At 47.8% G+C, this 17,882-nt stretch overlaps 1 protein-coding gene across 1 annotated transcript in view; it reads right to left on the bottom strand.

The window, feature by feature from the left end:
- The window catches only part of LOC135377815 (uncharacterized), a 34,145-nt gene that overhangs the window by 12,649 nt on the left and 3,614 nt on the right, over positions 1–17,882 (bottom strand). The window contains exons 5-9 of the mRNA XM_064610505.1: positions 12,530–12,791; positions 11,805–12,017; positions 10,108–10,406; positions 9,226–9,588; positions 9,025–9,162 (exon numbers count right to left, since the gene is read on the bottom strand). Of these exons, the coding sequence (XP_064466575.1) occupies positions 9,025–9,162; positions 9,226–9,588; positions 10,108–10,406; positions 11,805–12,017; positions 12,530–12,791 (1,275 nt within the window). The remainder of the gene's footprint in view (positions 1–9,024; positions 9,163–9,225; positions 9,589–10,107; positions 10,407–11,804; positions 12,018–12,529; positions 12,792–17,882) is intronic.

Here is a 17,882-nt window from a genome sequence, read left to right as displayed (position 1 = left end):
GCTAGCATCTCTCTGTCGTGTTTGTTCTTCTCCACCTACCATGGAACGTGGTCAAGGATTCCATTTTGAACTTCAACGACCTGGAGGACGAGGCGAACACAGAGGCCTATCAGTTAGCTCTGGCGACCTCAGTTGAATGAGAGAGAGAGAGAATCAACACTCTGGAACAGCGACTGGCTGAAAGACCTGACAGCCCTCGGTGCACTCCGTCAGCGTACATGACGACAGCCCTGATATGCGCGCAGGGAGCAACACGCTACAGATGACCTCATCTGTGGACTCCTGACACCCATTGTAGAGTGCATGGATGTAGAGCCCTGCACCATCCGCGGATGGAAGCGGATATCCGCGGATATCCGCAATATACTTGCGGATTCGGATGAAAATTTAGCACTTTCTGCAGTGTGCGGATCGGATGCGGATGGCTCGAGGTCGGATGCGGATCGGATGCGGATACGAAGGCAGCGGATCGGTAGCGGATCGGATGCGGATATACCGCATGCTGTCATTTTTCCACCCGCAATTTGTTTGTATTGCGCGCCGACAGACGACAGCGAGCGCATGCTCTGGTTCACCTTTGACCATGCACGGCGCCAAGACGGGAGAGGAAGCATTCAGGCGTCTCGAACCGCGCGAGCGCCGACGAGGTAGCGTTCCACGCGTTCCATAAGTCTCTCCATATCGCGTTTGTTTAAAGGTTTACCTTTGCTTGTCGTCATGACTGAGTGCTTCCGTGACAGCATGGAGGCATCCGAAATTATACCAACATGCTTCCGGCGGTCTTTACGTGTCTTTCGAAACGTGCGGATTTTTGCGGATCGGATGCGGATGGTGAGTTTTGCTCAGCGTATCGGATGCGGATGTAAACTGTTGTGTATGGTGCGGATGCGGATCGGATGCGGATAACGTGTGCGCGGATGCGGGTCGGATGCGGATGCCAAAAACCTCATCCGCGCAGGGCTCTACATGGATGGGCTCGAATCGGCGCTGTCCGGTCGCGAAAGCCCAAAGCAATCTCCGGACATTCCTCCAGAAAGAGAGCAGTACTAGGACATTCATTCAAAGATGTCGTACCTACATCGATGTCGCTGACTCTTTCGCCCAGGGCAAACACCAAAGGCGATACGGAGACGATATCGTCTACCGCACATCTTTTCACAGCTGCGGTAAGCGCTGTATCACTATTCTCGAAGAACGTTCTTACTTGTATCCATCAAACGGAATACTGAATCAAGATATGTTACGTTCTCAGTGACGTAGCTGTGCCGCTAATCATCTCGAAGATGAGATCCAGTGATTTCGCATGGGTGCGGTATAAACTGGGATTAAAGAAGCTGTCTACATGGACCGATTTGAAATTGGTTGTTTGGTGGCGTCATCACCGTGACAAGCCCGCGGTAACAGCGCAGAAGATATTCTCCAGAAGTCGGCGTCAGGGCGAGTCCTGCGTGGACTATGCCATACAGAAGCTCGAACTTATGGATGAATGCGGGTATGCAGGAAGCGAACAGGAGAAACGCGACGTCATTCTCGCTTCTATATCCAGTCAGAAAAAGCGTCGCTATTTCGACCAAAGGTTTCGATCTGTTGTACGGACCGAGCGTTCCGAAACAATATGATATAATTGGAGTTCAGGGATATCGTTCGAAAAGCGGCATTGTGATAGAACAAGGCTTGTGTGATCAGGATCGTGGACGCATTCTTATGGTGGCTACCGCGCACAAACAGTGACTCTACCTCCGATAGAACCCCCTTTTCTGTAATTTGATCGTGAATAACTATGAGGGTGGGATATTGTTCATCCCAATCTGTGGGTATCCTGTCCATAAACTCCACGCCGTCGAAATCCTTTTCCCATCCAACTGCATACTTTCGTACGTAGAGTATCTTCTGCGGTGGAATGCTAAATAACTCGAGGTGTGTCGTTATATTCTGCGTGAGCACTGTCTTGCCACACAACGACGCGCCGGAGATGGGAATTCGAGCGGGGTGCTGGAATTACGAGGGGTGTTCAAGTCAAACCGGGACTTTCTGTCTCCTGAGTGTACAAATGGCTCGCGCTACTTCTTTTCAGTCATTTTCACATGCGACACGCCTCTGCGTTCACCACGTGCTGGTCCAAAGTTTGTGCAAAACAGAAGACAAGTGCTGGACAAGATGGCCGACAACGACGTGAGCGCGCACATCGAACAGCGAATTGTCATGAAGTTTCTCGTGAATGGAGGTGTAAAGTCATCTGAAATTCACAGAAGACTTCAGGCTCATTATGGCCACAGTACACTTAGCCGCAGCAAAGAGTTTGAGTGGTGCAAATGGCTCCGAGACGGCCGTACATCAGTGCAGGACGATCCCGGCCAGGGCGGCTCAGAGCCCAGTGTCAGAGTTCCTGAGAACATCCAACTTGTGGAGCGCCTGATCCTCAAGGACCGGCGGATAACATGTCTCGAACTGGCTCGAAAGACGAACCTTTCTGTGGGAACGTTGAACACAATCATTCATGAACACCTCCAGTTTCGGAAAGTTAGTGCCCGGCAGAGAAGACTGGAAATCTCCCAAGAGCTAAGGTACCGTTTCGACACTGAAGGACAGCCGTTCCTTGATCGGATCATCACACGCGGTGAAACGTGGGTGCATTATTTCACTCCTGAGTCTAAACGCGCATCAAAACGGTGGAAGCATCCGGGCTCGCCAGCTCCGACGAAGTTCTGAAGCACCCCGTCTGCGGGTAAGGTCATGGCCAGGGTTTTCTGGGACAAGGCTGGTGTTTTTCATGTTGATTTTCTGCCCAGTGGTACCACCATCAATAGTGCATATTACTGCCAGGTTCTCAGGGATGTGCACAAGGCGTTGAAGCAAAAGCGGCTGGGCCTCATCACCAAAGGAGTCCTCCTCCTACAGGACAATGCACGCCTGCATACCTCGCATCTCATGACACACACCTTACAGGAACTTGGCTGGGAGCTGCTGCACCATCCCCATTACAGTCCAGACCTCGCCCCCAGCGATTTCCATCTCTTTGGGCCACTGAAGGCGTTCCTTGGGGGCCGCCACTTCAGCTGCGACGACGAGGCCAAGAATGCGGTCCGATCATGGCTGCTACGCGCCGGTAAGGACTTCTACGCTGCTGGCATCCAAGCCCTCGTGAAACGCTGGGACGATTGCATCAGTGCAGCTGGAGATTACATTCAAAAATGAAACTAATTTCTCACCTGTAAGTTCATTTTACTTTTGCGAAAAATGAAAAGTCCCGGTTTGACTTGAACACCCCTCGTACGAGTACATGCGCATTGTGGATTAACTTGAGGAGACTGTGTAGCGAGCTGTGATGCAACTATATTTTCATCCAACGGCATCATAGCTCGTAGCGCGATTGATGATCGTCTCCAGGACTCTTATTTCTTCCCAACATATTTCCTGAAGCTCGCGCAGTGATTGCTCCCTGTAAGCCGATAGGTACTCGTCCAAGACTTCGCTTATGATGTCCCGCAACTTGTTTGTGGTGTGACAGGAGTGCGATATGTGGCAACACATCTCGACGAAGTTCTCTCGTTCGTGTGGCACGTCGAAGTGGAACCACGTGGAGTTGATGCACCTAAGTTGCGCCATCTGGTGGCACTCTAACGAGGTAAGTTTGGACATCTGAGATAGAGCCGCCCAATTGGGTTAGAAATATCTGAAGCCACTGCCGAGCGACCCGCACACCATCTGGCGGGCCGGAGCGCTAGTGACGGCTATGTGCAGTAGGCTTAGAATGAAGTCGGCCAATCATTGGGCTTGGAATCAGGAGCAGAGCTATGCCAGCCAATCAGTGGGCTTAGAACGGGCCACTCAACGCGAAGGGCCAATCGGTAGGCTTAGAATGGGGACGAAGCTGGGTTCAACCAATCAGAGGGCTTAGAACTCTGGAAAATGTGGAGAAGAGGAGCAATCAGGATCGGTAGGCTTAGAATGGACCAATCAGCATGAAGCGGGGGCGGAGCCGGCTAATTAGCATAAATGGACAGAGCTATGCTCACCAATGAGCGATCAGTAGGCTTAGCATGGGCTAATCAACGTGAAGTGGGCGGAGCTAATGGCGACCAATCAGATGGCTTGGAATTAGCTTGTGTTGGATTAGAATAGGTTTCGGTTGGATTAGAGAAAACTCTTGGTTGTTAGCCACTATTCCCTACTACTGCTGTGAAGCGGTGCTGAATATTACCAATCGGTCTCATACAAGCGTTTCCGGATGCGATAGTCCCTTTAAAGGCACTGCATTTAAAGGGCAAGGATGGACGAGGGAGCCTCCTTGGGTCTTGCTGATACAGTTTTATGTGCTGAAGCGATTGAGCTGCGCGACAAGGATATATAGCATATCAACAGAGCACGCAACTTGGAGTCTCCTGAAGACGTATGCGGCCGACAGCCGATTGTTTCTTCATCCTACCAGGAGGTCAATATCAAAGACACTGTCCGCAATGTAGGAACATATCGTTCTCAGACAAGGCACTAAAGGCAGTCAAGTCTTTGTTACTCGATAAAGCACCTGCCTTTGCAGTTCATTCCATAGGTCTCTGTGAGCTCGGTTACGACTACCCATTCAGTTTTCCAACGTCCCAGGAGGTTATCCCCGGTGCAGCGAGACGTGGTTAAAGCCATGATAAGAGACTTGCTAGATGCCAACATTATCGAGCCTTCCAGAGGTCAATGGGCATCACCTGTGGTCCTGGTAAGAACGAAAGATGGCGCCAGCAGGATGGGCGTTGATTACCAGAAGCTCAACGCCGTGACAGAGAACGACGTGTACCCGCTTCTTATAGTGCCACTCCGGACTCGGAAAACAGCGTTAATTTTATTTAGTCCATGAAAAGAAGGTGCCTCAAGGATTCTATACGCGAAATTTCAATCGTGTTTACGAACGCTGTGCATTTCTGTCAATTCTTGACGATCTGCTGAGCCTCCACAAGTTTCGATGGCGCCATGAGCGGGTGACGTAATCATAAACCCACAAATTGCAATGATGTCATGTTCTGGAGAGGGTACTCGTCTCTTAGCAACGACGCTGGCGTTCGGGAAGGGTCACGTGGTGGAGAAGTCACGTGACGCTGGTAAAAAGAGAGGGAAACGGGAGAGATGTCTTCTCCCTCTGTGTTTTCTCGAAGGTCGGACCGGTCGGAGGATATGTCAAGTGGGGATCCACTAACGGTGTGCAAACAGTGAGCCCCCCGGAAGACGCGAAGGGCAACAATGTTGCCAGATGAGAGCCGGGCGCTCCGTCGGAGCCCAACACGACGTCAGTTCTCAAAAGTAAAAATTAAATCTCTCTAGTTTTCGCGTGACGTAGAGCCAAAATATTTTGCAGGAATGTAAAGTGTGACAAGAATATTTCAGTAGCATAACTTTGGTAGGATTCTGAAGAGACGAGATTTAGCCTGTAGTGGCACTTTAAGATTGACGACGCCTTGGCTGCTTTGAGCGGAAGCAAATTCTTCTCAACATTGGATTTGCTCTCAGGATTTCATTAGATCCAGATGAATCCTGACAATATTCCGAAAACTGCCTTCGTAACCTAATGGGGCCTGTATGAGAATCTTTGCATGCCTTTTGGGTTGAAAGGTCCGCCTGTCAACGGACCGTGGACAACGTCATTGCTGGAATTAAGTACCGCAGTGCCCTAATATACATGGACGACTGTACGGTACATAGTATGAGGTTTCGGCAGCACATCGAATACCCTCAGGAGGTATTCGACCGCTTTATCAAAGCAGACCTCAAATAATCAGTTGCGTTTTACTCACGAACTCTGAAGCTTCACGAAAATATTGCATGGAAGATCAAACACAGGTTCAGATTGATATTCAAGTCGCCATTTGTCAGGATATGGCACGATACATAGCTTACTTGGGTTGTGTACGAGTTTAGTATTAACACAGCTAACACACAAAGCTAGGAGTATTAATTTGACATACTTTCGTCACCATGCTCTCTTTGTTCTTTTTCCCCCACATGGTAGCGAAGGCATCCCTATGAGTGCGGTATTTGAACACTGGGTTGCCATCAGCGATGCGTTTTTTTATTTATGCTTATCCGTCGCACATCGAACATATTTTCGTTGTTCAATATCCTCTCCCAACGCCGACGACCATAAGCGCACGGGCTGGCAGGGAACGGCTCCTTAACGCTCACCCCGCGAGGCGTACCACGTGGCAAGACTCTTGCTATGGTGATGGGTGGAGTCAACGCAAACTTGCGAATCTGTGCGACGTGGCTGTGAACACGCCCCTGACCATCTTGCGAAGGCGGAGCAAAAGCGAACTTGGGAAGCTACAAAGTGGCGAGGAACGTGCCCATGGCTCGGCGCGATTCGAATGCAAGAAGACGGAAAGTGGATAATTTTAACCAGTCATCTACCTCAGCTTCACTTCAGGAAAACTAAGCATCTACAGAACTAGAAGCCTTCGTCTTTAAACGGGCTATCGACCAGTTGCGCCTATTCATCATTGGCAGAAAATTTCACGTAGTTACGTACCTCCAAGAATAGGACTTCAAAGCCATTTACAAGTCCGCAGTCTCTCACAAAGGTCCAGATTGCTTATCACGTACTCCACCTCCAGCGTCCGAAACAAAATATGTTATCCTTGCTGTGTCCTGCGAGATACTGCAGAATACATCCACGGACATTGAACTCCTTTTTGCAGGACATACTTGCAGAGAAGCTTGGTACCGAAAAGGAGATGAAGCAAGGAAGATGAAGCAAGTGAGCAAGAGATAAATCCTGTCCGACGGCGTTCTGTAAAACCCGACGCCGTCCTCACCAACGGTAGCTCTTGTGTCTTCTAAGCAGCAACCGGTCTAAGGTCCGACACAATTTCCACAGCAGGAAATTCCGTGGTCACATGGGCATCTGCCGCACGGTATAACGTGTCTGTGAAAAGTATTTGTGGCCGAAGATGTACAACGACATCAAGCACGCCGTTCAGAGCTGTGACCCATGCCAGCGGATGAAGGTTACGGCGTCTGCTCTCTTCGAACTGCTCGAGCCTGTGGAAGTAAACATCGCCTTCCACACTGTTGGGCTTGATATCGTAGGTCCACTGCAATTGGCTCGTCAAATGCAGACACATCATTGTCGCCATCGATTGAATCACAAAGTTTATTGAAGCAAATGCAGTCATCAACATTGAAGCGAAGACTATCTAGAATTTCATCGAGCGTCGCATTATCTTGAAGCACGGCTGCCCAGCGGTGCATATAACGGATCGAGGGATGCAAAAATCATGGTCGATCCATTGGTGGATCCGACGGAAATGCGTTCACATTAAAACTTGAAAACCCTTTGGGAACTCCCCTTCACAACGCTACACAACCCTTCAACGACCCTTCACACGACCCTACACAACGCTGACGCAAGACAGCATCCTCAGCCTTTCGGGTTTCCTCCGATTCAGCTTGGCGGCACCGTCTCGCAGTCAGCCTTCTTTCGCCGCTGCCCCTCCGCACAGCTTTCATAACCTATGGCGCGCCCACGCAGACACGTCTGGACCTGTCGACCACCACAGCAGCACTGCCGGTTGCCCGCGCCGCGTCGCCCTCTCCACACGCCCGGAGGCGGAGACAGCGGAGAAGTGGCCTGATGTCCTACCATATTTCGTATTCTGCTACAATACCGCCTATTAGGACAGGGTTCGTCGGAGACGACCGAGAAAACGTCCGATTATGCCGCTGTCGTCCGTTCCAACCTGGCGCAAGCTAGGAAGTTGGCTTCCAGTATAAAGATGGCCCAAGAAAAACCGAAGCGCCTCTTCGACAAGCATCGCCGCGGCGTCGTGTTCGACAAGGGCCAGCTTATGCTGCTGAGGACCCCGCCGTCGGAGTAAAGAAGAAAAGTTTCGTCGAAGGGCCACATCGTTTTTTGACAAATATTTGCCGAGTTTTCTATGAGAGTACGGTGAGGTGATGGCCGGGCATAGGCGCCGACTGCGTGGGGGCATGTGCCTCCCCACTTCGCGGAACTTTCCCAGGGGGCAAGGCCCCCTCCGAGAAGTCTACCCAACTGACACTCAAGATGAACGTTATGGGGATATCCGAAAAATCGAACGTTTCATGCGAATGAACATGACAATCTTGTAAAAATATGCCTCACGCAGTGCATGACGCGGGGGCAAAGTACCCGGTAGCCTGAAGCGTTTGCGCTGGGAAGGGGGGGGGGCATTGTGCCGTAGCCCTCTCCGGCGAATTGAAAACTCTCCGCCTATGCGGCAGGGGGACTGATCTCGTTCACGTCAAGGAGCCATATTCGCAACCGACCGCAGACTTAACAGAGCCCCAGCGTTACCACTACGTAATATGCGACTGACGGATACAGGCATTGTGGACGCCCACTATCGACGCCCAGAACTTCACATCGTGAGCAGCATATGGTATACCGCAGCAAACCAAACGACGGAACCAAACCGAAGCCAAGAAAACGCTGCCGCATACTTCCTTGTAATGCTCAGTGTCACTGTGCAAACTCGCGGTCAATTATTCGTACTTGAATCTTATAGACAGCGGTTTCGCTGCAGTGACGTCACCAGCTTTCGGTTTTGTTTTGTGCCAAGCATGTGAGCCAAGTCGAGGGCCATGGGAGACATCCGCACATTCAGGAAGGATTCAGCTCCATCTAAGGCTAACCGGAGTTGTTTTTCAGAAGACAGATACATATACATTGTGAGCGTATAGCCTGATACAAAGCCCTTTAAGAAGCATAGGGCGAAGTGTGAACCGCACCGAATAAAGCCGCCCTGTAGAAACCTAGTCGTTCCACAGAACAGCAGCGGGTTGCAAAGTTGCTCGAACGCGTATGATCACAAGAAGACGCTTTCCATTCAGAATATTTTTAGTGTTTGGTTCGTTGTTGCATATAGTCCTCTTTAGTTTTCGCGCGACGTAACTGTGGTGAACGCTAGCAGGTATGGTCGCAACAAGACTTTTAACTCCACGCTTGCAGAAAACAGGTGAAATGTTTATTCTGCATTTGTAGAAACTGAAACACGAAGATCTCACCTGCGGTTGGGGGCTTACAGTCGCACACAATCTTTCCCATGTGTTTGATGCAAGCAGCGCTATCGTAGCAGAAGTTGGGAAAGCAGGAGTCCAGTGACGCATCCAAGAGAATGGACGTCGTCTTCGAAAATGATGAATCTACGGAAGAACAATTAGACGTGATAAGACCACCCTGCCGAAAGAGAACTATATGCAGCTTGCCTTTTCGCACGATGTACGATGCTTCGAAAGGACCCACGGTTGCGGCGTACGAGAACCAGAAGACGTGGAGTGTGGATGTCGCTGTGACGTTAACCGCTTCCAGCATGAGAGGCGAGCTAAGGATCTCAAACGGCCGTTCAGGTCTACGATAGGGATCTCTAACCGTGATGAAAGCTTCTGGTGCCATTTTCTTGACAGCTGTTCCGTTGAGAATACCAAGTTCGATACGATACCTCAAAGGGGCCACAAGGCGAATGGCGTAGTTGATGCCTTTGGGGGGCCTATGAGGATGGTTCAGGCTGCGAAGGAAACCTCGGGAACGTTCCGTAAGGCGCAGCACCGTTTCCAAAGACGCTTCGTTCCCTGAAAAATGGCAGCTCTTAAGAGTGCACATGAAATTGAATGGCGTGGATACTATACCGTCTTAGCAGGAAAAGCCTTGACTTTGTCGGGTTTAAAGTAGGGTTATTCGGGTAGGGAAGTGAGGGTTGGGATTGTACGAGAGTAAGCCTGGCTTGTATGCACAGTTCCGTCTGTGAATCCACGGGAGAAGGAAGGTATTTGGTTTACTATTTCCGTCGCATTTAATTCTCTAATTTTCTCACGAAGGCATTCAGCGATGTCCTCTGTAGTAGAATTCCCTTCTCTATATCGGCGTCATGTCAGCGGAACGTAGCAGAAACGGATAAAACAGAGCGCAGCATAGCCAGGCTGACGTTAGTTCAGGTCGCATAAACGGATGGCGATGTACAATGCACATAATGGACTTTGTGCGACCTCTGCCCCTTAAGTGTCATGACACGGGTTCCACGAAGGTCTCTTACGCACTTATGAGGGCTTTCGTTATCCAGAAAAAGTTCAACAGACATTATGTGTACTTACAAGCTTGATACGTGATGTTGAAGCCCCGATTCCTTCTGGTTCGATGAGGTGCAGAGGAGAAATCCAGTGTGAGCATGTCTCCATAAGAGAGTAACTGAAACCCCGGTTGCAATGTCTGGTTCCCGCCGCACAGCGATACAACACGGCCTTCTCCAGACGAGGCTCCCAGAGAGGCATTGAGAAAGTCGTTAGCGCAGCCACGGTTTCCAGCTGCATCAATTCCAGTTGGACCACCAACGTCGAACTCGACGACTGTCACTAGAACTCGAAGCTCGGGGGATTCTGATTTCAGAATATACCTGCAGGAACACGTAAAAGCTGAACAGTGTAGAGTTTTGCGCATTCTGAATCCAATGTGCATTACGCTCCTTGACGACGTCGGTTCTTTTAGGCTGATTTGCGTTCTTTTGGGTGTGTGTCACACAAGCAAACAGCTCCTTCACCTTGCTCATATTAACAAAAAAGAAAAGAAAAGAAAAGAAAAAGAGCAGCACAGGATATTTGCGGCAAACTTACATTACAAAATTATTCCGTTGGCGACTCAGGAACTGGGGCCACGACAGCATTTTTTTCCCAAAACAGTTACCGTAAAAATTCACTGAAGCAATTACTTAGAATTTCAAATCCCTCTACGTGCACGTCCCACCCAGACAACCCACCTGTGGATGTGCAACGTCTGGAAACCTTTATACCGTGGGACACTTTGTTTGTATTCATAAATAGAAAATAGTGCTATAGAAAGTGAAGGTCGGACGCTCACGAACTGATACAAATTAAAAATAGGTGAACTGCGGAGATCCGTACTAAGGTAAGTAACAAACACGGTTCCAAATTTGACCATGCACATAACGCATTCCTAACAACCATCATTCAGAACGTCATCGTTTTCTCTTCCGATTTGTTGAAAATGGAAGAATAACGTCTTTTGGACACTAAAGCGCAAAAATTTCTTCTCCCGGACTGAAAGATGCTGTTACCTTGACAGCAATACAAAAGGAACGGGGTTCATCCGTTGCGCCGTTAGTGAATCATGCGCGAAAGAAACCGCCAATTTACACTTTCCCTCTTCTCTCCTTCTCAAGAAGGGCGACAATGCGGAGCGGCCTCCCATTGGTTTCCTCAAACGATATCCCGCGATTGATCGGTAAATCGATTGATGTATGTGACGATTGGGGTGTTTCATTGTCAGAGGCGATGGCGAATGCGTACGCTGCAAATAAAACTCTCGAATAACTGTACTGAATGTATGCAAAGTTGCGGATGGCTGATCCGAGCTCTTCAGCACAAGGCATGGACGTGACATGAATTCATTGCGCAGTTGTGTCCCTGCTGACACATTAGTTTTTCAAGCTGAGTCGAGAGATGGTTCTAATGTAAGAGTTTTAAAGTTTAAAACAGTTTTAATGGTTTTAGCAAGAATGTCTTACCAACCAGTCCACATCTTAAACTTATTTAACAGAGAGAGAGAGAGAAAAGGCTGACTGTAGTGTAAGTGACTTCTCATTAACCATGGCACCATCAGGAACGTATTGCGCTGAACAGCTCCAATCAGTGTGAAACGGCTGTCTGCGAAACATGCCTCGGAAACGTAAGTTTCTGCGTCTACAGATTAAGTGAATGTTAAGGAAGATGGGCTGACTTTTTCTTTTTTTCTTTTTGCTCACCTAATCAGTGAACAATACAGATATAAAACTTACTGGCAATGCAGATTGGTTGGATAAGTTGAAGGAAACCTCGGAGATGAGAGCCACATAAGGTTAACAGCGCTGGCTGTCAGAGTCAGCGGTTCCTCGCCACAGGCACTGGCGGCGTCCAGAACCTCCCAGGTAGCAGAGAAGCCCGCACCAGCAATAGAGTAGTCTGAGTGGAAGGTCAGATGCATCTCGTTGGACCCTGAGAAGTAGTCGTACCTGCGTATTATAAGGAAAAAGTGTTCCATGTACTTTCCTGGCTGTCCGCCTGTTCCTGAAGTGCATTGGTCGCTGGGAATATTGGAGATCAGCATTCTTTTTTTTTTAATTCGCGATTTATGGGATTAGATATACACCAAAATGCAATGTTGCTATTTATTTAACAGAGAGCTAATGCGTCTTCAAGCATATGACTTGACTTCTAAGCAGACTTTCATTTATTTCCTTTCAGATACAAATATGGTATTGTATCTTTCGCATACCCTGTATTCAGTTGGGAGCACAGCCAAGGCACCTTTGCCCTGGGGCTTGCCAAGGGTTTGCCACCTTGCTAAGGGCTTGCCCTGCAGTCCCAGTGTTACATGTATTGCATGAAATGTCATAAATAAACTGAAACTGAAACCTTTAGCATTGTCCCCAGTCTCAAGTTTTTCGTGGTGGATCAATTAAATTAACTTAGCTTGTTCTACATCGGTTCACAACACCTGTATTGTTTTCTTTTTAAAGCTTACCTGTCGAGATCAAGCTCATGCTGTCCACAGATGCGTACGGGTGGAGAAGAGCTCTCGGGGCTTCCAAGTTCCAGATAATCGTAGAGACAACCTGCTTGCCACTCCAAGTCTATGCGGGAAAAACTGAGGAAGACTCGGGATCCGGGTGGACCGACGATAGACACGGAGTAGTGCAACTCATTTGGGTAATGAGCAGGAAAGTTGACAGACGTCACGGTCCCTTTCTGAGCAGTGAATGTAGAATTCATATCGGTAGGCAGGGCTGAAACAAGTTTTCAGCTCTCGTCACATGAACCAATTAATGGGTAAAATCACCGCGGGTATCGTGAGCCAAGTTATTTTTGTCCAAGCGTTACTTCTCGACACCGAAGTGGGGATTATGAATAATAAAAATTATCATGATTTCATTTCACACAGCTCTGACGAAAGGAAAAAAAATAATATATAGAGAAAAAACAGGGCAATAACATTAAAGCAGTTCATGAAAAAGCCAACATGTGCCAGAATATGTAGGTACCTACACCTCTTAGGTTTCCGGTCCGGTATGCTATCGATTATATCGCCATAGCACAGTTCACTCTCTCCGTTTCTCTCTCAGGTATTTCTCACTGCAGACTAGCATGATTTGGTGCGATCACGTGTGCTACTTATATGCCGAAGTTAGCGAGCGATAAATATTAGATGCGACGAAGAAAAATAGAAATGGGGGGAAAAATGAAAGCAAAACGTGGAAACGTGGATACCGACTGCTCCACAGCACTAAAAGGGGCACAAAACAGGTCGACGAACATTCTCCAATTATTATGCCCAATGAAAGAACGTAGCTCACGATATCCAAATATGAAATTCTTTTGCTTCTAGCGAGCGTCTTTAACACGAAACGATGCCATTCAAAGAGCATAATCCGTGCGAGTCTCTCCTTATCCTTGAACCGGGTTATGTCACTATATTCCAGCGTATAACAACACCGAATTCTAGGCACTGGAGGTGGGGGAGATTTCGCTCTCCTAGCCAATGACGGACCCCACTGAGACAAGCTGCAGCTCGCGAGGGCACCGGTTGCGGGAATATCGCGATGACCTCGCGGTGCAATACAGCACAGAAAACATAGTGCGCACGTGAAATAGGATATTGAGGGTTTTCGGTACGGTTTGAACTGGCTACCTTGGATTGGACAAGTGGGAATATGTTTAGAGTCGACCTCACTTCTCGATATTACAAAGAAATTAATGTATAAGCGTCCCGCATTCTAAATGGCTGATGATGGGCGACGTCAAAATGACGTGTCGCTATTGTCGCCAGGACATCGCAGGGCGGGGCATGAGGACGAAAGAGTGCAGTGAATATTCAGTCGGTTTGGAGCGATTATTTACTTTTTTGCGACAACATTTTTTGAAAACGTTCACCGTCGGCAACGTATCACAATGTATTTAAGGGAGAAAAAGAGGTAACAACAAGGGGAGGAGAGGAACAAGGGAGAACCCAAGTAAAAAAGGGAGAACAAGAAACAAGTATGAGACAGGGGCTCTGATCAGTTGCACGTACCGAAAACAAAAACGACAAAGTACTTAAGGAAAAGGATCCCAGACCCAAAGCGTGAGAACACCTTGTCCGCTCCGATATCTCTAAGAAATGATATGAGAGTGTCCAGTGCACACCGCCTGAGGAGTGGGGCCAAGCGGCCAAAACCGTCAAGGTATTAAATTGACAACTATCTACTGGAGCGAGTGAAGACTAAAGGCGAGTGACAACAGTATCACACACATGACATAAAGGTGCGTCCTCACTATGCCGATCGGCTTTCGCGGTGTGCTTTGCCTATGGCTCACTATGACGATCGGCATAGTGAGGATGCACCTTTATGTCGTGTGTGTGATATGTTCCATGCCCTTAAGAATATGTTCTATGCCCTCGACTGTGCCACACTCTGAATAGTAGGAGACACCGTTTTTTCAATCTTCCCGATGAAATACATAGACAGACAGATAATAGATAGACAACTCGTGGCTTTACGTCGCGAGACAGCTCAATTGTCAATTCAGGTCAATTCAAGGTCAATTCAGGGCCAATGGTAAAAAAGCAAAGATAATCGCTCTTTTCCAGAAGACCCTTGCTGATCCGCTGTCGTACGGAGAAAAGCCACATATATACTTTTTGCGTCGGAACGCGCGAAATACACCCTATCCATATAGGCGCTCGCTCGCGCACGAAGCGCTGCAACGCCCTCGGCAGTATTTCCTGTAATGTCAGAGTGTCAGGGCACCCACTCAAATAGCACATCGTGACCCTATCGTGAACACAGTAGTTGTATATGACGAACACGTCATGTACAACTGCATAGAAAGGGTGTCGGACGTGATTTCACTTTGCAGAACTTGCAAGAGTCACTGTATACAGATAATCCATGATCTGGTGGGAGCATAGCAATCTATAAAGCAGAGGGTCAGTGTCATTCGTGTCATTCGCCACAGTCGTTTACGCAAGCTTTAGCGCCACAGTCATTTGCAGCAGTCCGGGTATGATGTTCATTTTAGGACGTGTACCTCCTCGCAAACGAAAAAGGTCCTTTCCAACGCTACCACGTGTTGAATAGGAAGCCGAACATTGAGTCTACACGTTCAACTATTTTGTTACTCTATTAATCGAAGTTGTCTTGTGACGTAAAGACACAAATTATATTATGTATTCATCATATTGTGTTTTGGGCTGTATCAAGTCAAAATGCGTTATTTTGTGATCTTCCCAACATAGTGAGATATTGCAGCACGATTTTGACGATTGCGTACTGTTACCGCAGTTTCGAAATATTTGAAAACAAATTATCTCGTGATGATCTCAAACACATGCAAAAAAGAAAGAAAGAAAGAAAGAAACGCAGTCCGAACCCGTGAAAACGGAAGTTCACCTACACTTTATGGCTACGCTTTATGGAAAGACACTAAAAATGTGTCAGTACGCTGTCTATGATTTCCTCTTTCAAACTATTATCGAACTATTATAATCGCAGTTACTGCATTTGACTGAGGGTTGCATTTCCAGAGAATACTTTAGCGCCTAATGAAGGAGTGTTCTACGTGTCAGCTAGAATAACTTTTCCGCGCGAATATTTGGCGCACCATTGCTCATTTCTAGCTCCGTCGCTTCATGGGTTCTTTGTGCAATCCTATATAACAGAGTAACGCAGTTGGACTCTGTGAGTAACAAGCTTTCGGACATAATCTTCGTAGAACTTCGTGCCTGCATATTGCACGAATGCCACACGGGCCTGTACAATATTAACTCGCCGGTAACCGGCCAACCGGCCTCGGTTGCTCGGTCGGTAACGTGTTGGTTTGCTGAGCTCAAGATCGCGCGTTCAATCCCAGCCGAGTACGGTAGCAACGTGGGGGAGATAAGTGGCATCGTGTGTCGGAGATTTCGGGCGCCCGTCAAAAGAAGTCTAGGTGGTCCAAATTAGCCGCAGTCCTGTATACCCTGAAGCAAGTGTAGCATTTCAGCCACACAAATAGACTGACAAACCTTAGGTGTAAATCTACTCCAATTACATTACATTTTAACCCACCGGTACCAGCGGCGCGTGGCCGAGTAAGTGAAAGCATCCGCTCGTTGGTTAGCCAAGGTCGTGCAAAAGACTGGGAGCTCGTGGGTTCAAATGCGGCTCTGCTATCTGAGGTTTTCCGGCAGACTTACCAGACGAACAGTTCCCCGTGAAGCCGGCCGAGGGCGCACATTAACCCCCCTCCCCCACTCTTTCCTGCTGTCTCTTCTCCATCTGTATACGCCGCTCATAGCCACAGTTGCTTCGCGGCGCTAACACCGAATTAAAAAAATTCAGTGGCGATTTAGCAGTAAATGCGAGAGAAATGCGTTAGAAATGCTTTTCCGGTCCATACTTGACTTCCGGGTATCCACTTCTGGTCTAAACCCGACTTCCGGTTGTCCACTTCCCGTCTATACTTGACTTCTGGTATACACTTCCGGTCCAACTGGACTTCCGGTTCTCCACTTCCGGTTGTCCACCTTCAGTCTATACATTACTTCCGGTTCGGAATTTGCAATTACTATATGTAAGGTCATTTAATTAACCTTTCATTAGTCTTAATTTCATTCAATTACCCTGTAATTACCCTTTAATTACCGAAGGTAGCCCCAGGTTACATAAGGTAATCTAGAACTTCATTAAATTCCCTTTAATTACGTTTACTTGATTTAATTACTCTCAGTTCCCTTTAATTCACGTTAATTACCTTTAGTTACATTTAATTACCTCCGGTACCCTGCGGTTACCTTCGGTAATCTTTATTTTCATATTTCTCTTAATTACATATATCTTACACTCATTACCTTTAAACTGAACTGTCTTGCTTTAATTGCCTTTAATTACTCTTACCTCTTACTCGACTACTTCAATTTGAAATCATTTACCTCCATTTACATTTACCCTCTTATATCCCCTTTACATGTCCATTTATACCGCTGTCTCGGTGAGGCTTCACCATCTCATACACGGACACACACATACATACATACAGCTTTTTCCATTTTGGCACTCCTAATGCTAACGCCGGTGCAGAACAACACCAAGCCCAACGATAAATCAGACAACGCGCGCTCTGCAGGGTCGCCTTACCAAATGAGAAGGCGAGGCTGCGGGTGACAGCCGTATCGCATGCAGTGCCACAACAAACAGAAACGTAGAAGAACAACCCGTTACGGCTGATTCACACTGCGGTTACGGTTGCGCTTGCGTGTTACGTTCGCTGACAGCGAATCATTGGAACGGAACATCCTTCGGGATGGAACGAAGGTACGCGTAAGACGCTGTAAGCAGACGTAGACGCAGTAATGTGAATCAGACTTTAAAGTTAATTAATTAAAGTAATTACGACAAGTGTTCCCCGCTGTCTATACCTCTCACAGGAGACGACACGTTGCCGAACGCAGGGAGTAAACTATAGGTGGAGAAAGAGAGAGAGAGAAAGCGCTGCCTTCTGGTATTGGAAAGCAGTCAGTAGTTATAATGGTGATTTTACAAAAATTGTAATTGCGACAGCGTTGTCCGGTAGTTACAATAACTTGCAAAAATATCAACACATCCTACGGTCTACCTATTTTCTCTTTGATATTTTTCACACAATTACATCTGCTCTATCCCTCTCGCGGAGGCCGTCCCCAGATTCACGAGAAAGCTGCGCCGATGTCCTGTACTCCATCCCTGATCGAAAATACGGAAGGTCCAGTTTCAAATCTTGGTAAACACTGGCCCTTTCGTGAATTATGTGCAATTGTGCAATCGTGAATTACGGAGCAACGAGCGATTCTGAGTGAACCCCAACTAACTGGTGCCAGAGTA

Source organism: Ornithodoros turicata, chromosome 1, assembly GCF_037126465.1.
Source record: "Ornithodoros turicata isolate Travis chromosome 1, ASM3712646v1, whole genome shotgun sequence".
NCBI classification, from domain to species: domain Eukaryota; kingdom Metazoa; phylum Arthropoda; class Arachnida; order Ixodida; family Argasidae; genus Ornithodoros; species Ornithodoros turicata.
This window is presented reverse-complemented; position numbering and strand designations above follow the sequence as displayed.